At 40.7% G+C, this 25,104-nt stretch overlaps 1 protein-coding gene across 3 annotated transcripts in view; it reads left to right on the top strand.

Annotated features, from left to right (window-relative positions):
- The window catches only part of gabrb4 (gamma-aminobutyric acid type A receptor subunit beta4), a 60,890-nt gene extending 37,259 nt beyond the window's left edge, over positions 1–23,631 (top strand). For 2 of the 3 annotated variants that reach the window (XM_053847409.1, XM_053847408.1), the window contains 6 exons: positions 8,057–8,139; positions 12,445–12,582; positions 13,644–13,796; positions 15,486–15,742; positions 16,320–16,409; positions 17,289–23,630. In XM_053847409.1, the coding sequence (XP_053703384.1) occupies positions 8,057–8,139; positions 12,445–12,582; positions 13,644–13,796; positions 15,486–15,742; positions 16,320–16,409; positions 17,289–17,642 (1,075 nt within the window). In that variant the 3' untranslated portion in view covers positions 17,643–23,630. Of the gene's footprint in view, positions 1–8,056; positions 8,140–12,444; positions 12,583–13,643; positions 13,797–15,485; positions 15,743–16,319; positions 16,410–17,288 lie in introns of all 3 variants that reach the window. The other variant, XM_053847410.1, reaches the window with a different exon arrangement.
- Positions 23,632–25,104: the final 1,473 nt, after the last annotated feature.

Here is a 25,104-nt window from a genome sequence, read left to right as displayed (position 1 = left end):
CCACCTTCTTTGCGCTCCACACACACTTGTGTGTATTATTGTTTTCTGCAAGCTGTGTTGTTTCACGCGTTGATGGTATTAACAAAATCATTTGAGGGCCAAGTGCTGTTCATCGCACTTCATGAAAAGGCATTTGCCGTGATAAACACACGAAGATAAATGGAGCTCTGACACATTCATCAGCGCTTCCACTGGCTCTACCCCACGTGAAAATGAAATGTTCTCACAAGGGTCTCGGGCCTTTGACATTTTTCCCTCAACAGCTCATCAACAAACATGCTGCCAAGGGCTTTTCAGTTATCGTCACCTTCTGCAGTCATGATAAACAGCAGATGGCATGGAGACCTTGGAGCTGCCCTCCAGACCATTCTTTCTGCTGCGCACAATAATGAGAGGCAGCTCACAAATCCACGTGCAATGGTGATCTGCGAGCGTCCAGGGATCATGCATTTAAATCTCTGGTTTAAATCTCCATGCCTTGCCTGAGGGCTCTGCGGACATTTCGTCTTGAACTGAAGGTGGAACTCTACCGATAGATGGATGGACTCAGTTAAGTCGAACGCACAGCCGCTTTTATTTTTGCTGTTTAAATGCATTTTCTCATAGGGTGCGCCTGCTTCTCAGGAGTGCAGCGGAATACAAACTGTGGACAATCACATTACACACACTGGTGCACCTTCACCTATGCACACTCCGGGAATTGTGCTGAAACTGATGTTTGTCTCTTTAATACCTTCTCTGTGTTGTGATTTCTTGCTGCTGACTCTGGTTTTGTTCCTAGATGTATATCGCTGATAAAAAATAAAAATAAAAAAAAGCCCCAAAAAACGAATGCTTCACATTAGGATTCTTTGTAGCAGAACTCTGTTCAGTGGCTCAATAAATTGCAATTGTTGGATGGTTTATACATGTCTTGCAGGTGGTTCCAATATGCCTCCAATAGACTGCCTTTACTGAAGAAGTGTGTTGTGAAGACTGCGTGGTGTTCATGCCAGTGTTGATGTGTTTCGCTGCAGTAAAAGCAGAAGTTGGCTGCTCATCATCATCATACTAAACTGTCAAAGAAAGAAGACAGCAAACATTAGCTGACGTTGTTTAACACTTACCGTGACCCTGTTGTCACTGTCTGATCTGGTCCGCCTGCCTGATGTGATCCGCCAGAAATTCTGCTGCTGGAACCAGAAATTGGGCATGTTTTACCAGCTGACGTTTACTGGTGAGCGCATGTGTACATGGCTATGTCGCGCAAAGGTGATGAAGGTTTTGTACTTATTACAATAGTCCAGATTTAGAAATTGTATGTTTTTATCTGATATTCTACTTTTTTTTTTTTTTTTTTTTAACGCCGCACCACGATAGATATAAACGTTGTTCATATATATATATATATATATATATATATATATATATATATATATATATATATATATATATATATATATATATATATATATATACAGCGTTATTGAATCAATAACATTTCAAGCTCCTCCAATACATCTGACCTGTGCAATGTATTGTATTATCATTATTGTATGGGAAACATTTCTCCTTACAATTGTTTCACATAGATTTAACAGGAGCAGGAGTGAGCACTTCTGCACCTGAATTAGGTTTATGTCCATCATGGTGCGGCGCTTGAGTCCATTTACGCTGTTGGAATATGAGAAAAAACATACAATTTCTAAATCTAGACTATTTTAAGTAAAAAACAATTTTAATAAGTCACCTATTTTCATAAGTTATGACCTTTGCGTGATATCACCATGTACGCATGCGCTTACCAGCAAACGTCAGTTGGTAAAACATGCACAATTTCCGGTTCCAGCACCGGAATTTCCGGCAGACCACATCAGGCAAGCGGACCAGATCAGGCACCTTTCTAACACTTGTCCCACATTGTGGCTCTCACTCAACCGACTATCGAGCGGCAAGCATTGTAGTTTGCCACATATTGCACACAAAAAAAGCAGTGCTGTCACGGCATTAGAATGTATCTTTCAAATTCACAGACATCATATGTGAGATCTGTGGCATATTTCAGGATAGATCAGAAAAGAACTTTTGTCTCTCTAGTGACTCCAATTCATATTTTTCTGTTAAGGTCTTAGGTTGCATGAGGCAGAAGAAGATGGGCTCTCCAAGTGCATTTCATCAAGAGATAGTTGTTACGGTGCCCCACTAGAGCAAGATTTCAGAAAGAATAAAAATTAAAAAAACAAGCAGGAAAGGGTCCCTTTTACCATAAATCATGCGATTATCACTGTTTCCTGACGTCTGTACTCCACATACAAGACAAGCTCGGCTTTGTCCAGTCACACTCATTGACTCACATCTTCCTGTAGTGGCAGCCCAGGACTCCAAGCTGTGTCTCGGCCCTCAGCCACTTCAGCCAAATGCATTGCGTGAGTCAATCTTCCAGCAGATGGTATTGTCTCACTTGCCTTCACTGTGAATTGATTCCTTGTGTTCCCCAAAGTGTGGTGTCGCATTTTAATTGCAAAATGATTCTCTTTAGTAAGCAAGTTAGCGCACAGTCGAGGATCTGGCAGCAGACTGTGTAGGTGTCAGAAATATTGCTGCCATATTCAGCTGAGGCCTTCGTGTCTGGAGTGCGAAGACAGTGAGATACACCTCCACAAACTGGCGCCACATTTTTCTGCACTCTCATAGTAAAAATAAAAACGAAGGGCTGTCTGCACTCTAGTTTTCCATCTTGGAAGGATTTTGTAATATTTTATTTCTAATTTTGCCATGACATTGACTGAAAAAAAACCCTCCTTATAAGGTGGTCAAACAGCTTGGAGAGTTTTGGGCTGCTGTTGATCGTTGTCAGGTTGCTGACCATTTATGTTGCAACTTGAAGGTGCTGACCAACATCTGCTGACTTTTCTAAATCCCAGAATCACACTGTAAGCTGTCCTCACTTGTCTGCTCACTGAAGATTCTCTTCAGACTTGTTAGCACCCACACATAAATATATATATATATATTTTTTTTTAATCTGCCAACGGGTGAAGGTTTTATCTCTGTCCATTAGTCTCAGCAGATGCTTCGCAGTGCTACCAAGGGTATTTTTCTTTAAGACCAGTAACACGTTTTGACAAGATGCATCTTCTCTTAAATCATCACGGTGGAACGTAAAGGTCTTGCTCACACCTCTTCACCTGCAGATTTTCTAGTGCAGTCACTCTGATTTAGTTTTCACACCTGAAGCCTGTTTCTGTTTCATCTGTTTGCAAGCTTCATCGGCTGTATAGGTGGTATAGCACCTCACTCCCATGCCGTAATATATTGACACTGAAAGTGCCCTTCTGCGTTGTATGCTAGGCAGCCTTCAGTGTTGCGTGTTGACGCATCAATTCAATTCAAGCACATGTTCAGCCATATCCTGATGCCATGGGCAATACGTCATGTAAATGAAATATGGACGTAGTGGTTAGTCATGGGGTGGCGCTGACTGAAATGACTGCGTTTCAGGAAGGAACAACACGTGTGGCGAATAGCAACTATTTTCAAGTGTACTTTTGTGCCCCAGAATCACTTTTGTCTCTTATATACAGCACTCTTATAAACATCTGCAGTAAAGCAGTGCTGAGAAACCCCATTGAAACAACCACGCATCAAAGATGGCTGACATGGGCATCAACAGAGGACACATTAGAAAAGAGTCACCAAGGGAGTGAGAATGTGTTAGAAAGAGGAAAATGTTTTTTTGGCAAAAAATAAAAACTTTCACACATTTGATCTTCAAAAGTGTGTTAATATTTTTTTCAGAATTTACCTTAAATTCTGGTGAGGTTGTTTAAGGGTATTAGCCTTTTATTATTTATTTATGTTTACTTTTTTCTCACGTCCTCTTCTATTCCTTTATGTTACTTTATGTATACTAAAATATCAAGAGTACCTAGTTGCAGACAAGATGGCCGACCTTATTCCATTCTCTATGTATCTCACAACCGGAAACCCAGAAGCCCAAAACAGAGAAGGTGGACCTCAATAACAGTTTTTAAAATACAACTTCTTTCATGTTACAAAAGTGCTCTGCAAACGTGTGCACTTTGTTTATCGACAAGTTGACTCGGAATATATACAGCTGAACAGAAAGAAATAATTCCATATCTGGAATAAAGAGAAAGAACAATGCAATATTTTAGTGGCCACGATAAGTTGGAGGTCAGTTGTTAGAAATAGCTGTGCTCAACATTTCTGTGGAAAAAGGTCCACCATTGTGGCGCAGCAGTCGGGCTCAGAAGAGGCTCCCATTGGCCATTATTTTTTCGGCTTGGAACCTTGAAACATTTTCATCCTGCAGGATCTTTATTACAAGCTGCAATATAAAAACATCAGCCAGTCATATGTTGTCACTTGATTATCTGTTTTTGCTCTATTACATGAGCGACTTTCTTTGGCAAAAGCCAAGTATTCAACATTCTTTAACAATTCATCGAGGCATTGAAAGGTGCAAACATCACGTAACCTCATTTCTCAAATACACGTATTGTGTATGCAAATAACTTGTGGATGTCATATTGACCATGTTTGGGTCAGTTCCATTACAGAGGAGTGGAGGATCCAGTCTAGAGGAATGAGGTACCATTGGTGCATTTAGTTTCAATAGAAGCGTATGCTTTTCATCAGTGACCTGTTCTGTGCCTGTTACTGATGCTTGCATATGTGTATATATTTTGACAGTCGATGGAGGTATTCATGGCACTTTTTTTTAATGATTATGTCGTGACAATTTAGAGTAAACATACTTTAAGTAACGATAAACATATCGAAGTAATATATTACGGTGCATTTTTATGAAACAGAAGGCAGTGAAACTTTTTTCCTTCTCAGCTTATTCAATGGTTAATATTTTTGTTTTCAACCTCTCGCAGTAAGAGAAAATTATCAACACGAAACCATCACAAACAAGAGATTATACGATTAAAGTGCTCTTTATTCTGACTTATCTGTGTGGTTTTCATTCTGTAAGGAACAGAAAGTCACGATTCCGTAGTATCTTTCCTATTAAGGTGATTAGGTGTGATGTTATCTGCTCACAGAGTGTATCAGTATCAGGGCGGCTGCACTCTGCAGCAGAGGAGGCAGGCAGGCGGCGAGGATGTACAGCACAATAACACGAGCATGAACAAACCTGCTTTGAGCAGCATCATGCTTGTGCAGCAGAATCTGGCTCAGTGTCATTGTGAATAATGAATACATACCTGTCACACATTCTGTTTATGCATGTTTTCCGTTACCCTTCCGTCGCCTTCTGCTGTCATGGGCTGCGCATGTTTTTATCTTAATCTGCCCCGATCAGCTTTAGCAGAACAGATTTTGTTCTTCAATTATTTGCTGACAGCACTCTATTCACGCCACCATGACCAATTTACCAAGTCCATGTTAAGGCGGTATATTTCTGATGAAACCAGCGCATTATTCTCGAACCGCTAATTCTGCAAACCCTACTGTTTTGTCGATTATGAGCACTACATCATTGTTGATGTCAGTGCACGTTTACTCATATGAGCGCGAGGCCTTTCTATTGTTCATGCCAGCAGGCTTTTCACTGTTTCAGAAGCGGTTGCAAATTTCTGCCCGAGGTGAAGACATGCTTTTTCTGTTTTACTGACAATGCAAAACATAGAAAGTCCGGGCCTAATGCTCGGCTTATAGACGGTGATCTTGAAATACATATGAGCTGCGCAGGTGAATAAGAATGAGTGAATGCACCCACATGTTCAATTCTCAGGCAAAGCTCTTGTAACAGATTTATGGGCCTAAATAAACTGCTCCATGCACTCATCCTCACGCCCCGGAAATTGGAGATATGCTTTAAATATAACAGTTAGAGTAAAAATTCCTGTGAGAACCGTTTTCCAGGAGAAGATCCGATTTTTATTGATCCACTGGCAGGCAAAATTCAATCATCAAAGCGCATTATGGCACATAGAGTCCCTGATCTAGGAGGTGATGAGTCTCTGACTGAAGATGCTGTCCGTCCGCTATAGTCAGTCAGAGAGATGGTGTGAGAGATCGGTCATGGTACTAACAGTTGGATCTCTGGTCCTAGTCTCCATCAGTGCTCTTTCCTTCCAAAGATGGAAGCGCCGCCTGCAGTGTTTGTTGATGGTTCCTGCAGTACTTCAACAGTGTGCTGACTGATGCGTACATAACATACATAACATAGACTTTTTGGATTGTTGTCTGTGGTCTACCTTTTACTGTAGGTGAACACCCAGTGCTTTGTTGGAGACCATCATTTTAATCTCCTGCCAATGATCGTTCAACCCATGCTCACTACCACGGAATATATTGACGTTGGGAAGGTGACTTATGTGTCCTATGCTGACTCCGAAGGCAGCCTTCAGCGTTGGATGTTGTCAAAATAAGCTTATAATTGAAGCACATGTTCTTCCTTCCGAGGCGTATCCTGACGCCGTGGGCAGCCTGTAATATGAAGACAAAGGTTGGGGTTAGGTAGGACATGGAATGGTGCTCCCTTCACTCTACAACGTGTCACTTCCAATTGAAAGCTCCTTAAATGCGTTTCTATCACGGTGACGTGACTGAAGAGGACAGCTAGATAAGGGGTTATATATGGCAGATCCACACCCTCCGTTTGGAAGGCTACATGTTCCATTGAAGCGCTTCAACATGCGACGTTGAAGGCTTCCTTTGGCGTCAGTATAGGATAGAAAGTCCACTTACTACACCATTGGAGGGAGGGTGGGTTTTCACAACAATTTCACAACATGGTCATTGGTCTCACCAGCTTGATCAGTAGCAGCAACCCCTTCAATGCCTTTTGTCTGATGATGCTCAAGGGCCTGAAGAAGTCGAAGGAACTTGTATTCCTTGCGAGTGATGATCAAGTGCATGTGAATCCATCTCCAGTGGCTACGAGATCTCGCCACCCTGTTTTGACAAATAAAAGGATGGTAAATGGTACATTTATCACCACAATGCCATGGGAAGAGAAAGATCAGCTCCGTGGTACTAACCACCCTCCCAGAGTTCCAGTTTGACGCCACGAATCTCGACCACACATTGCATCTATTGTGATTCATGCTTATTCCACAGTGTCTGTAGTGCAGTTCTGAGCGCATGCACCCACATACTCAGTTGCCCCATCTAAACCTGGAAGCATCCCATCTCCCCGTCACTCTCTCTTGTGGGGCCTTAGATAAGATAACCACACAAACTTTTTTGGCGGGGAGAGGAAGCAAAAGTGTTATTAAAAGGTCGTAGCAGGTAAAGAGGTGAGGAAGTTGACGAAAAATTCAAGGTTAAACAACCTTTTTGACAGAAAAGCATCACATCATAATCCAGCATCTATGAGACTCAAACTGTTGTGAGCTGTTTTTTGTTCCATCAAGTAGTGGAACGTGGGTTGATAGACGCTGCACGAGAACGGCTCACTGCTGAAAATATACATATCCGATCTGAAAAACTTCTGACCTTTAGTGAGAAGAGAGATTCGGCAGCGAGATATCTCAAAGGCCGGTTGTCTAGCCACATGGTTTCCACTCAGGGAGTCGATTCCAACATGCACTACTACTCAGAAAATTCACTTTCTCCATGATGATGGTCAAGAGAGCAGAGATGGCAGGTCCTTATAGGACTCGTAGCTCAAAACATGACTTTCACTTCAGCATTACCGCCCTTGTTCAGCGTGGCTGGCACATAACTAGCCTGAAGCTGTTTACAATCACATCAGATGAGAAACTAGCAGGACAGCAGGAAGGTGCTCAGGGAATTTAGGCAGCAGTCGCATGGGACAGCGTGTGGAGACGTGCTTTCTCTGGTGGGAGGGATAGAGCTGGGCCACTATTGGAAGACAAAATGGTTTGTGCATAGACCATTTGAGAAAGTTTGAGACATTTTAATGAAAACATGTTTTGTGTTTCGACTCAGAATATGAATTCATGTTTATTAATGAACAAGGGCCAGAAAAACTGCTCACCTTAAAACTTTATTTTTAATGACTTGCCGTGACACTTGCAGCGTGTGAATAATGAAGACAGCCGAAACAACCAGCTCTTCCGTCTGTCGTCCTCAGAATAACCACAACTGCTGCCTGTATGATGGACTTGAGGAGGTACCCTCTGGATGAGCAGAACTGCACTTTGGAGATCGAAAGCTGTGAGTAAACATTGAACTGATTTTTATCTTGTTTCCAACTTGATGTTGTTCCTTTATCCTACATTTCACTCCATAAAGCAGCTCAGCTGAAAGTAAATCCTTGTGCTCTGGATACACCTGAATTATTTTGAAATACTTGCTGAATCCAACGCAGCTCTTAATGTGGAAGCGACAAGAAAGTACTAATTACTTATCGATTGAGAGAAATTTGGAAGGTGATTTATACGTGATTTATGGGTGTGTTATGCATCGCAGACGTTCAGTGATATCCCTGAAGCACTTTGGTGGTCAGAATAGTTTCAACGTCTAGTGAGGTCTGGGCTTCACTGTGCTCAGTTTCAGGGCCAGAGCCGCAGCTCCAGAACTGCTGAGGCACAAAGATAGTCCACAAGATACGTAGTAGTACAAATATTTCCTCAAACAAGGCAGGCTGGAAGATTAGACCACTAGTGGGTTTCATACATTTCCTTGGAATTGAGCACATTCTACTTGAAGTGTTTTCAATAAATGACTTTTGTGGCGAGATCAAGATGTGTCTAAACCTTTGAACCTTTGAGTCCAAGTCCAAACATAATATCAGTTATTGAACAGTGTAATAGAGGGAATTGTTAGTCTCGACAAAAATACCGTTTTAGTCTGTATTATAATTGTTTGTTAATTTAAGCATAAAACATCTCAAGTTGATATTCTTCACCAGTGACTCCACCTCACTGAACAAGAGACAGTTTTTCTTCTCCTATAAGGACAATATTTAATCTATTTTTTTGTGTGTTTTCTATTTCATTTTGAGCCACTACCTACTGAAGTCCAGCACAAGATTTTAGAGAATTTAACACAAATCAAACAGTAAGATCGTAACTTAAAGAAAGATGGCAAATTGTATTTGTTAAAATATTACTTGTTTTTCTTAACCTCAAATGACTGCCAATTATTATACTTGAAGATGCATGTGTTTTACACTATTGTCGTTCCAGCAGATGCCATTATAAGTTGAATACAAACATGGATATATATCAGTCAGATGCAAATAAGTGATGCGTGACATGAGGGTGTTATGCTGTTGAAATATTCCAGTGTTGGGATGAATAGATTGTTGCTGATGTTACTGAAACAAATACTGATACAAATATGTTGTGGAGCTCAGAATGACGAATTTTTATTGCAGTTTCGACAGTTTTTGAGTTGTCATACGGCAGGAAAATACCAATATGGTGGAGTGTTTTATTTTAGCTGCTTTTAATTTCAATAATATATACAGTTTAGTGATGTGTCGGTGGGGTTTCATGGCACAGTAGTGAAGAGTAGAAGAGGTTTCATGACACCGTATTGAAGTGTAGATGAGGTTTCATGACACAGTATTGAAGTGTAGATAAGGTTTCATGACACAGTATTGAAGAATAGATGAGGTTTCATGAAACAGTGTCCTGATTCTCAGAGGCCTCCAGATGGCTTTGTCTGCTGTAAAATGTTTGGACTTGAACAACTAATCCAATGGAACCTCCCTTCATCTAGTAGCCTCTGAAAATTGGTACACGGTTTCATCAACCCTGTAATACTGTGCTATTATACCTCATCTACCCATCACTGGTTTATCCAGTATAATATCTTGAGATTATCATCACAAATCCGTCAGCTGCAAGCTAATGCTCAAACAAATGGCCATTTTTTCTTAAATATAACGTGAGTAAAAACAATGGGCCCTACGTTCTAAAATAAATTCCATAGCAGATTAATATTAATATTTATATCTGAGATCTTTATAGATGTTAGAAATATATGTATTGTTTATGAAGCCAAGTATGACAAATGTTTATAACATGATTACAAGCAATATTGTTTGTTTGTGCACAAGTTTCATGTCTGTGGATTCATGTTTATTGCATTATTAATAGTTTTAATAGTTATTAATAGTAATTAATATATTATTAATAGTGATAAGATGTTTATAATGTGCTGATATGCTTGTTATTCATTGACTTCCCCGAACTGTGTTCATGTAGATAAATCACCATCCAGGAGCAGATGTGTTCCTGGTGTAATTAAAAATGGTATTTGCTGGATCCTTTTATTGACCGCTCCATCATTCAACACACATGCATATTTGCGGCTTCTGCTACCTTGACCCTTGGAGAGATGGCCTGGCGGTGAAATATGGATATTCTGCAGATTAAAAAGCTGCAGGCCTGTATATTTGATGTTTATGGTCACACCCGGCCCGGGTGACGGTGGGAGCGGTGCGGTGTCAACCTTCACTTTGATTGATGAACCAGCCGCTTGGTTCATTTCATGGCCATTGTCACATTTCCCTTTCCCATAAGCAACCCACCTCCAGAGAGAGATTTCATGGAAATGAATTCTGTTGCCAAGAGAGTTTACGACTGTCCAGGTCTGGGAACCATGTTAACACTTCCCACACTGGGAAGTGGAGAGCGCGCACTAAACCCATTGGCAAAGATCTATGGTGGTGCCGTGGGTGACTGTGTGACCAAGTAGCCATGGGTGAGGACGAATGTCTTCTGTAGAGGTTCAGTCCACCATAGAAGGACATGTTTTCACCAAAATGGTTTCCTGTTGCAAGAACACAGAATGATTTGATGAGACATTTTATTGAAGTCAATTTTTGCCTTAAAGCTTTTTGTTGACTGGTCATATTGTAGGGAAAAACCTGCATTAAGTTCAAACGGGAATCAAACGTTTTAGACTCATCGCCATTTATTGATGCACAAATTCTTTTACAATGGCAGCAAGGGACATTTTTGGATGCTATACGCTAATAACCGATATGTTGCAACTGCAGTGAGGACAACATTTATGGAATTTATGGAGTTATAATTGCTGCTTCAAATTCCTTATTAATTGTCTGAATCTCTGAAACATTGTCAATGGTAATGAGGAGGAAAAACATGAGGAATGGGTATGTATGAGGGGCCGCTCTCATTTTTGGGAGGGATGGTTTGGACATTTTTGGTTCTGAACAGCTGTTTCAGTGAAAACTGAAGTCAAAAGCGCCATCTACTGACCACTGAAAACCTTGTCAGCCCATCCCTATTGACAAGGATTTCCATTGCAGGCTAGGATGGTTCTCGGAAGAAGGTGGAGGCTTGGTGTAGACAAGTGCGGAAAGACAATGAAAGGAAGAGTCTATGCCAGTACCAAGCTAAAGCATATATGCAATGCAATGCTGCCCAGCTTCAGTTAGTGGAGTGATTTCGAATCAATTCTAATTCTGAAGATCATGTGCTTGAAAAGCAACTTAATAGCTACAGATGGGCGGACGAGGTTTCATGAAACAGTGTCCTTATTTCCAGAGCTCAGCCGGTGGTGCTGTCAATTTTAAAAATGATTTGATGTTTCACTGAAGCAGTTGTAGTTGTAAAAATTTTTAAACTGAGTGATTGGCTTCTAAAAATGATAATGCTGTTTCATGAAACCTCATGAGACGCTCTGTTGTTGGACACGCCATTCAAACAGTGGGATGCAGAAAGTGAACCCAAAACACTGAGTGTGGAGTGATTTCGAATCAGTTCTAATTCTGAAGATCATGTGCTTGAAAAGCAACCTAATAGCTACAGATGGGCGGACGAGGTTTCATGAAACAGTGTCCTTATTTCCAGAGCTCAGCCGGTGGCGCTGTCAATTTTAAAAATGATTTGATGTTTCACTGAAGCAGTTGTAGTTGTAAAAATTTAGAAACTGAGTGTTTGGCTTCTAAAAATGATAATGCTGTTTCATGAAACCTCATGAGACGCTCTGTTGTTGGACACACCATTCAAACAATGGGATGCAGAAAGTGAACCCAAAACACTGAGTGTATTTCAATATAGCCTCGATTGTTTTTTGTGCCACCTACTGCACACTTAAAAAAAAGGGCACTGTTTCATGAAGCTAAACTCTTACTGGATAAAGTCTTGTGAGGGCCAATATCTAGAAAGACACATTTGCAACACTGAAGCAGTTGCATAAAGAATAGAAAAGTGAATTTTTTGCAATTGCTCAATGGAAGAGTAATTCTTAGCTTGGACTTAACGTAATGATGGTGAGCTTCCCTAATATTTATTTGATTCTTTAAGAACCTTAGAATGAAATTTGTGACAAGAAAAATATAGGAAAATTGCTTGAGCATGTCTGATAATATAAAATGCTTGGCGACCTTGTTACTTCGATAACCTCGGCAAGATTATAAACTTCTGAAAAGTTTTTTATTAACTATGTATAGAACAAAAGGTGTGTGGCCGCGAGAGAAAGCTATTCCGAGGATTTCCATGTGTCGGCCCGTCTGTATGACAGTGTCTCTCTGCCACACAGATGGATACACCACAGACGATATTGTGTTCTTCTGGCAAGGAGGCAACGCTGCTGTGACAGGTGTGGACAAGTTGGAGTTACCTCAGTTCTCCATCGTGGACATTCGCCTGGTATCCAGGGAGGTCAGGTTCATTACAGGTGAGCACATATACGAAAGAATAACACCACTGAGGAGCCACCTAGCACAGAGCTTCAGTTCTACAGTCGTGCTACGGTGGCACCCAGCATGATGCCTCCTCTCCGTTCTACACAAACGTCCGATGTGGGGGCAATTTTGTCTTTGAATTCAATCAAATGCCGAATATTTACAGCTGACATTATTATGGGATTTACTACAGCGATCGAAATAGTTGGTCTGGAACTTGATGAAGTATGTATGCTGAGGTATTGATTCATTAAAAGATTTACAGGAACCTGGAGATGATGAGGTCATTCATCACCGAGCGGTGCTCATAGCAACTGGCCTGTTAGAGCAGAGTCTTCACTTCCAACTGGAGCTTTATTTTGCCCCCTTTTTGTGACAAATAAGCAATAAAAGTAGCAATGACTTACATGCCATGAAGTTTAACAGTTTAAAGAAATGTGTGTGGTTTCCACACCGGTAAATACGGCTGCGTATCTGGAGGGGAAACGTCCCGCTTGCTTGTTTGTATCGCTTTTCCGTCGGTATTTTATTTCTGTGCTTGCTTAAATTAAAGTGCATTGAAAATACCAATTACAGTCGCTGGCCGACTGGCTGACATTTTCTAAGAAAATCTACAATGGAATAATTTACTTTTACACTTTTTTTTGTCCCCCCCTCCATGGTGGAAAGAAATGCCTTGCAATCACACGCCTTTTAAAATGGCCTTTTGGTAATGTTTAGAGGAGTGAGAAAGTGAGAATGAGAAGCCAAGCGGATCACTGTGACAATTCTCCCAGGGATGCTGGCGCTGCCTGCTGAGATAGGGGGTTGCAGAAAAATCTGCCGTGTTTGCGACTTTCCTGCCATGTTTAATTGGAATCGAACTTGTCCCTGGAAAGGAATCCATCGCTTTGGGGAAATTAAGTGCTCCATCTGAACAAATGGAGAAATGACTACCCCGCGTATTGTCAAAGTGCAGACTTTGGAAGTCCCTAAGTTGTGTCAACATCTCTCCCTCTTTGGCGAATTGTTCTGCTTCCTCCCATACTCTTGCTTTCTTCCTGTCGTTTCATAGGTTCCTACCCCAGGCTTTCGCTGAGTTTCAGGATTAAGAGGAACATTGGGTATTTCATCCTGCAGACATATATGCCCTCTATCTTGATCACCATCCTCTCCTGGGTCTCCTTCTGGATCAATTATGATGCCTCTGCAGCTCGGGTGGCTCTGGGTAAGACACAGTCACTGTCCCCATTATAATCCAACCAACAGCACCTCGCTGGCGCAAGCTAACGCTGCCAGCGCCGCGCGGCAAATTAAGTGCGGAGAGCCGCTTTGATTTGAAAGGGAGGGAAAAAATCCTGCGCCTGCACTTTTTGAAATATCAGAGTATCAATGAGACACCTAAAGCCTTGCCGCTAAATCAGCGTTTTTTTTATTCTATCTTGTCACTTTGAAATTCCCCATGATGATTATTCCTGCAGGAGCTTTGCTCATCGCAGATGTAGCGCCTTGTTATGATACAGATTCATGGTTTACATCTTGCATCTTACATCTCAAGAGCAGATACAGGATGATGAGAGCGTCAATGAATTACGGGTGGGATTCGATTAAAAAAAATTATCTAGTTAATTCAAGAATTTGTGGTGAATTAATCTCAATTTATCGCAGTTTAATGGTATAAGAATATTTGCCACAAGAATTTGGTATGTTACTGAGTCAAATGATGGACCCATACATACATTTAAACAACAATATATATATATATATATATATACTGTATTTTGCTTCAGTTTGACAATAGCACAATACATCACGATGGTAAACAAAAGCTCTTTTAATGTCCGGAAAATATTTGTAAAAGAATTTCAATTTCATAAGAATTTCAAGTACATTCAGAGTAGTGGAAGCCTTAACCATTGTGTAGTGAAAAACATCCCTGAACATTTCCAATAACCAATAGCGCCATCTAGTGGCCCCTGAAAATTAGGATGCTGTTTCATCAACCCTGCAATACTGTGTCATGAAACCTCATCCACCCATCACTAATGAATAACAATAACATAAGCAGCCACTCACATGGAACATAAACCCTAAGTCTGTTGAGTCTTAGCATAACTGCCATCCTATTCTGCTTTAAAGTGAGACACGAAACACTAACCTCCTCAGCTGCTACAATGTTTCTCTTTTTTGTTTGTTGGTGCAGTTTACTTACTGGTCATTCAGTGATTCTGTTTTCTGTCTCGCATTTTACTTTACTTACTTGCACTTTCTTTGCATTTAAAACAATAGCTTTAGGATAGCATTAGGATTTTATTTATTATTGTTTGACCCGGAAGCCAAGCAACGACATTTCGTTGCCAAGGTCTCACTGGAAGGAAGTCTAAGTCTAAGACATGATTTCCCGTTGATCCAGAAGATCAAATGATGCAAAATAACTCACCATGTTTTCCCTGATTTACAGTGGTTAATTTGCTTATTTTCACTTCAAGTCAATCTTGAAAAGAATTTTGAGCAGGGTTCTCAAACTGGTCCCCAAAAGGCGGTTTTTAGGTCCAACCAAACAAGCGCACGGAGGTTAACCAATCAGGTGTCAGCTGAAACAAGCGACACCTGATTGGTGAAAAAGGTGTCCTCCTTATTGTTGACAACAAAAAACCTTCACCCACTGCGGCCATTTTGCGGATCAGTTAGAACCCCCTGATTTAGAGTATGTTTTCCTCACCATAAGATTCTGATGACTGTACTGGAAAACAGTCCCAAGACAGAAGCTAAGAAACACAGTGAGACACTATCTGAGTTGTAGTAATATGTTACACTATAGGGCGTCACCTTTCACTGTAGTAGCAGGTACCTGCTGCATCAGTGCAGAGATAAAACTGCGACTGTCTGGATGAAACCCGTGTCTTCCTGTGTGCAGGTGTGACGACGGTGCTGACCATGACAACTATTAACACCCACCTTAGGGAGACTCTCCCAAAGATTCCATACGTGAAAGCCATCGATGTCTACCTCATGGGCTGTTTTGTGTTTGTGTTCCTGGCCCTGCTCGAATATGCCTTTGTAAATTATGTGTTCTTTGGCCGTGGCCCGGCGCAGCAGAAGAAAATCAATGAGCGGCTGAACAAAACGAACAACGAACGCACAAGATACGAAGAGAAGCGCCTGAGGGAACAGGTTTGCATCTACGTCTCCAGCCTCTATTATGCTTTCACTTCTAAGTCAGTCAGAGTTCAAATACAAACAAATACACTGCACCCATTCCTCAGCAGAGAAGTGGTTTCTAGGAAAACACAGACAGTATTTCCTTAAGTAAAGTGTGCTTATGCTGAAACACCATACCAATAAGCATCCACCAACCATCTTCCATCGCTTCTCCCTCAAGCACTGACTGCTTTCTATCGAGCGCCGCTCTTTTCATGGAGATAGCCATTCATCTAGCTCAGCAGTGGTGTAAACACTCATTTCTTATTTAGGTTCTTGTCCACGATAATGCCGTGGGCTTCATTCATTCTCACTCACTAGCTTCTATCCTTACATGTGTTTTGGGCCCAAAATGTGAGAGTGTGGATTCTTGACAGACGATGTCGTGAATGAAGCCTCTTTTTGTATGTCGACTACTTAATGCTAAGCTAATTTTCAGAATGTCATACTCTTGACTTTGTACATTATGTATCGAAATGAAAATGTGCTTCTTTGCCAGGAATTCTGTAGTCGTCTTTTAATGTTCTCATTTTTTCTTTCACATTGCAAGGACTCCATTTCCGCGCCGTATCAAACCAACACCTTCAGGTCATATACACAGCGAAGAAATCTGTATCTCGAGGAACAAAGAAAAGTCGGGGTACATGCATTTAGCAATCATATCAGCTACAGGGCAGCCAGATATTTGAAACTGTTGGTAGTTCTATCTTCTTTGACTCTCAAGGGCCAATAGAATGATCTTTTACTGTGACGTGGGACTCACATTTGCTCAATATTGAGCTCCCATGGAACCTTTGGTATATGCTCAAATGGATACGAACCACTCACTTGGACAGCATCTGAACGATGTGTGAGGAAGTTGAAGAGAAATATGAAATGAAATATGGCGACTTCTAAGCTAAGCCAACCCATCCTCATTTCCTCGGTGACATTGGGAAGGTGAACTTTTGCGTACTATACTCACGTAAAGGGCAGCCTTCAGCATACCGTGCGTTGCACAGTGGCACATTGTTAAACGTAGAATGAATGGGGCGCCATCCCATGGCTTACATGAAGCCCAACCTCCATCTATTTTTCACGTGTCGTGCTGCCCATGTGTCCATATGGGATGCTGAAGGCTGCCTTTGTCATCAGTATAGGACGCAAAAGGCAACTTTCCCAACATCACGACACGGCAGTGAGGATGTGTTGGCCATGCCAAACTGAAATATGAATGAATCTGCATTAACTTGGAAATTATTGGACAATAAAACACCTTGATATGACTAGTTTTGCAGCTACAAATATGGAACTGAATAAGAGGACTAACCAAGTTAGACTATGTTTTTGTGGACAAAAAACCAACAAACAAATAATGTCATTTTCTTGGCCCTTCATGCAGAAAGACATGGCATATCATCCCTGCATGAGTTCAGTTGATGGTTGGGGGGTGGCAGCTTTCGTTGTGCAAGGTTTTAGGGCAAGTTGAGGCTCAAATATTCTTGAGTCGTCCCTGACCGCTTCTCCTTCTTCCTCCCAGGTGGACGCATATGGAAACATTCTCCTCACCACTCTGGAGATGAACAACGAAGTGATGCCTTCTGATGTGGGAAGCAGCGTCAGTGACTCTCGGAATTCTGTCATGTCCTTCGACAGCTCCGGTGTCCAATTCAGGAAGCCCATGACGCCCCGGGATGGCTTCAGCCATCACTCCCTCGACCGCACCGCCATGCGGAACCGGGCTAATTGTCGGCTACGACGGCGCTCCTCCAAGCTCAAGTTGAAAATCCCCAACCTGTCAGATGTTAGCACCATTGACAAGTGGTCCCGGGTCATTTTCCCCATCACTTTTGGATTTTTCAACCTAATCTACTGGTTGTACTATGTGAATTGATGTGCATCCCACTAGGAATCATGGGCCATATTTTGAGAGCACATTAAATTGGCTTTGATACAGTTAAAAATATGTATACACATATACAAGTTGAACATATGTATATGCATATTTATATATACATATATTATATTTATATATACACATGCAAAACCCGAAGGACTTTTCTGCTGTACAAAGTATGAATAGGATGACTTGAATGTCGAAGAGAAGAATTTCACGGCTTTCAGTTTCTTTGCCTCCCGATACAAAACGGATCCCAGCAGGGATTTTCGGAACTTAAAGGCTGCATGATATTTTTGCTATAAAAAGCTAAGAAAACAAAAAAAGGAAAAGAAAAAAGAAAGCTCTTGGGAAGCCGCCTCAGAGTCATTAACTTTTGCATACAGGCGTCAGAAGAGAGAGATCTTTGAACCGCTAACACCGACCGCCACTCGGCAGTGGATCACGTGCATGGCACCCTCTGGTTCTACTATGTACAGCAACCTTGTATGGATTACGTGTTGTTTTTTTGAATGAAAAGCGTTCTCTTTACATTGCAGAAGCTCTGGCCTCATGCTTGCCATGACAGGGCAGCACTGGCAGGTTGTTTGAGTGCAGTTTTTCAAACTTGTAAATCTTTTCTCATGTTATTTTGAGATGACGCGTCCTGGGTGAGAATTCTTTTTCATAATGGTTGCGAACAAATGCTGACTTATGTAGATATGAGAACTACTGTGACTTCTGAGAGTGCCCTGAACGTTCGTGCTCGGGCATTAAGAGATAGGAACCTGAGCGGTACCCATTTCTAAAGAGGAAGAGAAAAAAGATATATATACACGAATATATATCCTGTACATTTTTTATCATTCAATATTCTCATTGAAGTATACATATACCTGTTTCTTTCCTCCTTTTGATCGATTCATGTGCTCTTTTGAACAGTCATTGACGTCATATACTGCTTTGTGTTTGCTAAATAGGAAAAGGTGGGATGGGGTAGCTTTGATGGGGGGCGGCTTTTGTGACAAATTATTTCCACGGTGAAGATGTAAGTGAACATATATATTCATTAGCCCACAGTTCGAGCAGTTGTCATTGGGTTATAAAGTATTTGTTTTTTGAGCATTTCTTTGGTGTCGAAGTTGTGAAGGCAAAAGTGTTGACGATCGTGATGGAAAGTAATGTTTTAAATAGTTTTATCGATGACCAAAAGGCCTATAATTCATGTTCATGGTTGTCCTGTTGAAGTTCCAGTGCTCAGGTTTGTTTGCAAACATTGACATAATGCCTATAATTTAACGGTAGCACAAAACACCATTGGTTTGTTTTGTTTTGTTTCTAGTTTTCAAATGGACAGTAGCACTGTGGTAGCTCTACACTGAAGCATCAGAGCGTTACCGGAGATGTGTAGTAGAAACGGCTCTCAAAAACACACTTTGCCAAATCAAGCTAACTGCCTTGTGAAAATTTCACCAACACGGACAGAACCAGGTAGCAAATGACATTGATAAAAGGGAGGAAATGTTGTTGTTTTTTTTAAACTAAAACTTGGTTTGTTATTTTGTTCCATTTCGTTTGACACATAACTTAGTTTGACTCAGCTCCGGTCCCTTTGCGTGGGTGACTGACATCTGCCTTAGACTCCTCAGAGATAAGTTGGCGAGGCCTGTCTTTTGAGGTACAACCGGCTGGAAAGAGCCAACGCCGCAGTCAGGGAGGTCACAAGCCCACTCTGACCGAGCCGAGGAGTTTGACAGAAGAAACTTTTGTGCCATCAACCTGACATTGTTTCACTTCATTTTAAAGTTTTATCACCAAATAGAGACCTTATCTTACAGGACCTATCTGATCTTTAGGAGGAATATCAGCTTCTTCACACCCATCAGACAGACTAAAACTTGGCACCAAAGCGTGACAGAGTCTGTTTTTATTCTTCCTTTCAAGGGAAAGGCTTCTTCAATTGGATGAAAAGAAAGAAAGCCTGAATAAAAGCCTCCAAACCAGGAAGCATCTTCAAACTTGGTGTGACTATGCTTTTGACTAACTTGGTTTAAAGATCCTACATACAAATAGTAATTCAACCATGTAGTTTACTGCAAGATATTGCACCGAGTGTTTTGTTTCTGTATTTACTCAGTTATTATCAGTCTATTCCTAAGCTATGGTACATATGAATGTTAGTTTAAAGCTAGACAAGTGGGTGATGGGAGTAGCTCATGACTAGAACAATGAGTCCCCATCAGGTTCTTACAAACCCTTGTACTGAAGCAACCCAGTAAACAGAAGTCCTGGAGAGGAATTCCGACCGGTGGGTCACAGAACCACTACATGTCCTCGCATCAATTCACTTTTTTTTTTTATTAACCTCTGAATGCAACTTGTTTGCAGCAAAGATCCATCAGAGCATTGCTGACTTGTTACCTTCACTGTCATCATTCGCGAACAGGTCAAGATTGGCCAAAAGAAAAATGTGAAAAAGGCCTTTTCACTTTGCCTCAACACTTTGCATCTGCACACTGTCATGAGCCTCAGTGGTGCAGCCTCACATTTCCACTTTGCTTCAACTGTGCGAGATCCTGATGAGAGCCAATTCTTTTCACAACAAAATGATGGCTTCAAGTCTTATAAAATACGGTGTTAAATTTTACACTTTCAGTGTCCATGAAAACAGGTAGAATATATGTTTGTGAAAGACAAACTGTGGTGTGCGCAAGTGCATAGGAAAGAATCCTTCAACAGCTGCCTTACAGGAGTGTTTTCAGAGAGAACATGATACACTTGAATAACACCGCTATCTCACCTAAATGCCCTTTAAGTCATTATACATCATCCAGTATTATATTCCAAAATAACAGGCTTTCAACCTGATACTCCCACTGACATATCACTCTCCTTTTACCAGCTGTCTTACGCAATCGAGAGACTACGATTGCCAGCCACATACTTTTGTAGTGCTTCATCACCAGTGTTTCTCATCCAGACCTTATGTTGCAACATGAGCTCACGATTTCTGTTGTGCATCTTTAATATTAAAAAACAAAACCACTTATTTATTTTTATATAAAAGCTTATTCTATCTCATATTCATTTATAGATTAATGTTTAATATGGAGTCGCCGCTATAGAAATACTAAATATAAGTATATTGTTTTTAATTTTATTGTTTGTAACTGAAACTTTTTGCTTTAAAATATACCGCTTACTACTTACCACCCATCTAACGGCTAGCCATGGACGTTTTGTCCTGCCTCTGCAGCTGTCAACAGGAGGTTTAAGATGTTTTCCTGTAGCAAGAAAGCCGGTCGTCAAAGTCAGATTACGGTGAAGTAAAACTAATGCTGTAGCACCTGGGTTTGGGCGCTGATCGCCTCCAACTGCATTAGGGTTTTTGGTGTTGCTCTGGAGTTTGAAACATCACAAGAATCAATTGGATTCAAAGGCCGAAAAACTTGTTTTGATGTTCAGTAGCATACAAATTTAAAGGTAGCAGTGTGGATGAGCCTGTTCAGGGATTCTGAGAAATGCGCTTTCTTTACTTCCCGCACTTAAATTATGTATTTACTCACACGTTTTGAAGGCATCTACACTCAAACAGCAACATTCACAGCAGTGGCACGCTCACGATTTGTACTCCACACCACGTGTCACCGACGTCACGAGCATACAATCAGACCAGTACATTCACCTCGATAAGCTGTGAGTATCTTTGGCATACTTTATTATTTAGTCACTCGTCATGTGTTCAACGGGCAGCGAAGAAAAAAAGTGAACTGATTTCAATGTGAATTTTCTTGCCTCTAGTGTATATGTGTAATTACATGTGAATTGTTCTGTAAATATGATATCTTTCACTTAATAGCTCTTAATGCATGAACAGAAACATGGCAGTTCTTAATACCAGCTAGCCTCACTGCTGATGGCATGGACAGCTTCTTTAGCATTGGCGTACTTCTGCAAACCTGAAGAAAAAAAGACAGCAAAAAAGAAACAAACAATGTGAACGGAGCACCGACGGAATCAACAGACGTTCCTCTGACAGTGAGGACGGTGTGAGCGAATAGAAGGTGCAGCATTTGGCGTGACGATACCCCACACTATCACCCGCCAGTCTACTAAGATCGTTCAGGGCATTTTGGCCTTCGCTGGGTTACAGAGGCTAGAGGAGCAGGATTGCCTTAAGAAGGCGAGAGGGGGTTTTATTTCCTGTTTCCTCAAAACAAAAAAACTGGCATACGTGTCCTCGAGCAAGATACTTAGCAGATTGACCAAGTGCCGCTGCTCAGTTGGCGACATCACAAGCGTGCGCAAGTCAAATGGAAGTCCAGATGCAAACAGTTTTCTCAAGCCGTTTTACCTTCAGAATGTAATGTTGAATTGCTTCAATTTTAAATGCCATCATTCACAAAACTACTGATATATTTGAGTCATGAGAAGCAGCAGGAATCTCTATTTAATCCATTTTTTAAATCTTTTAATCTGCACCTACAAGGCCTGTCAATTCACATCTGTGTTTTACTCTGTGGACTGGCTTGACGTCATCTCAGTCCATTAACAGTATATTTTAATATTACAAAACCAACATTTATGGGAGAAAAGGTGTTTATTCTAAATACATACATATATTTTTTCTGCTGAGTAATGTTTCACGTACCTGCTGAAAATGGCAGCATCATTGAGCACATGACACCTTAGTAACCATGCTTGGCCTAAATGTGAGAACTTCATTCAGTGGCAGGAAGTCATGTTGCTTCATGACCAATAACCAAATACTATTTTGAGCTGTGAAAGTCTCCCAAATCTGGACCAGTTTGGAAAATTCAATCCTTCAGACATGCAGCATTTCACTGGCGGGGGAACGTCTGTTGGTGCATTCCGTGTTTCAAGGACCTTGTAGGTTTTATTTTGCATGAGTTTTAAAAAAAGGTTTATTTTCCTATGTTTTCTACAATAAGACAACGGATTCATCATCCAGGGAAAGAAGGATCCTGTGTTTACATGCTTAAATTGCACTTGTTTGACAGCTGGCTCTGGAAAATCTGGTTAAACCAATTTGTTGGTTCATACTGAGAAAAAAAAATGCACAAAGTGCATGCGGCAGTTTTATCAGGTTCAGCAGAAGCATTAACATCAGCCTTCAACTATAAGGATGTAAGGATGCTCCGCAGCGGCATCTCAACATAAAGCCATGTGAATGCACACTGAGTGGGTGTTCCCTCTATTCTCTTTTGGATTCTTTCCACTGGTGAAGCTCTGTTTCTTGCCAAAATCTGTTCTGGTTTCCAGGTACATGTCATCGACAAAGGCTACTATCTCACCCGCAAACATTTCCTGGGAAAAAAAAAAAAAAAGAACTGGAGGTAAACGGAGAGAGGCCAACAAACCCACAGCCTGTTAATTTTTGACTATGAATTTCATTCTGTGTTCATTTCTGATTTATTGTATCTGTTGCATTTGTTATGGATTGTTATTCTAACTGTTGTTGGTTACTCATCTGAAGGAACTGTAACTCATCTAAATGACTGGCACTGGAAGAGTAAAATGCATTCAGTTTTTTGTACCGTAGTTGTTTTGTTCACATTTGGGCTCTTATTTGATTGAGTTGTTTGATAAGGTGTTTGATTTCTGGCGGAATCAAAATTTGTGTAGTAAGAAATTGTTATTTCTTTTTGTCAGTGCAATTTAATGTTACAGTGTTGCTCAGCTTTTTTAGGTGTTTGAACAAAATGTGTTTTTTTACAAATACAAGGTGTTCAAGTAAGTGGTATAAAAAGGGTTATCATTCCAACAACAGACTTTTTACAAATAAAGGCTTATACAGTAAATACAATGAATGTCTTTTCATTTGCCCTTTGAGGACTAATAGTCTACCCTGTCAATTCTATGCAGTCGAAACATTTGCAAGGTGTTAGTCCCCAAAAGGTAAATTCAGTCAGTTGTGGGACAAAATAAACATATGAATCACTTTTTTTTTTTTTTAAATCTGCTCTCTGTTTTGTGGAAAACAGCCCAAGAAATGTCAAATATTTCTTCTGCCTTTTAATGATAAGGCAATGCACAACTATAATTCTACTTTAATTCATATCTTCTGTTGCTGAATAAAATATATGACAAACTTCAGAAAAGCGTTTATATTTTATCAATTCTAAATCAAGAGGAATGTGAAGAGTCAGTAGAATGAAAAAAAAGTTTGTTCAGCACTTTCCCACATTAATTCTTCTGTCATCCTCTGGAACTCAGTGTCGGGAATCTGTTGCAGCATCATCTTCTATACCACGGGGGTGCAATTCTGTTTCCTGAGGGGCCACATTATATGCTGTGACGTGAGGGGCCGTCAAGCAAAGAAAAACAGACTAGTCAAAAGCAACGTCAAATATGATTTACTTTTATATAAATGGTTTGTTTAAAGATTCTCACTATGAATCTTTAATATAGTTGTGAATATCTTAGCTATGGCTAACATATTCTGATATAAAGTACTTATTAACAAGGTGTTTTCCTATTAATGTAGTTGGTTGATATATTTTTGGGGGGTAAAACTTACGTTTGAAATTAGTAAAGATTGTTATTTTGACCTCAATGAATGGCACATGAATACAAGGGCTGCATCTGGCCCCTCAGCTGCAGTTTCCAACCTGTGCTTTTACCCAACATTGAAACAATCCTTCTCTGGTTTTCCAGAGAGGTTGTCATCTGCCAGTACATTAATGTGTCACCGACACTCCTCTGGAACAGTGCATAAGTATGTAGTATGAAATGAGCATATATCGTCTACAAAGTTGGTTCTGCAGAATTACAATACTAAATAAGTGCATAACTACTTCAATATGGATCATATTCAGAGCTGTGCTGTACAGAGTGAGAACAACCAGCCAGCTTTTGTGACATCATTGGTGGGAGATCCTATCCACGTACCATTAGAATGCAAGTAAAAAAGCTCTTTAGCCTTAGTATCTGAGGAGAAATGCCGAACCGTTGCATGACAGCTGGATGTTCTCATCATCCAAATGAGCATGGAAGCCTGTTTAGTCATAAGAAATAGGTGAAGCAAGTTTCAAGAATGAGGGATGAGTGGCAACCATCCGGGCTGTTTTGCAGGATCATTTTGCTCTGCAAGTTTGCCTCAAATGGGTTTTAGAACTGACTGCAAAATGTTTTCAAATGTAAACAATGATAGCAACCTATCAAACACATGATGTGTTTTGTCCTGCTGACTCTTCTGAAGAGAGTTTTACAGTATATTTACGTCACCGTTCAGTGTTGCCATCTCTCCCTGATCCGTTCAGACATTTCATTGTCTCACAATAGTTCAAGCTGTTGCTTCTGCAGCGACATGGTTTGAATGAAAATAAGTCCTTTGTTTTCATGAACCTGGTCGTCTTCATCAAAAAACCATCACTATTGTCTCTACTGCCACGGCTTCATGGTGTGTGGGCCCTCCATTTACGTCACAAGATGGTGGCGGTGTTAGACCCACTTGTGA

The sequence above is a fragment of the Synchiropus splendidus genome, chromosome 17, assembly GCF_027744825.2.
Source record: "Synchiropus splendidus isolate RoL2022-P1 chromosome 17, RoL_Sspl_1.0, whole genome shotgun sequence".
In the NCBI taxonomy this organism is placed as follows: domain Eukaryota; kingdom Metazoa; phylum Chordata; class Actinopteri; order Syngnathiformes; family Callionymidae; genus Synchiropus; species Synchiropus splendidus.
The sequence above is the reverse complement of the archived record's forward strand: the minus strand, read 5'-3'. Positions and strand labels throughout refer to the sequence as shown.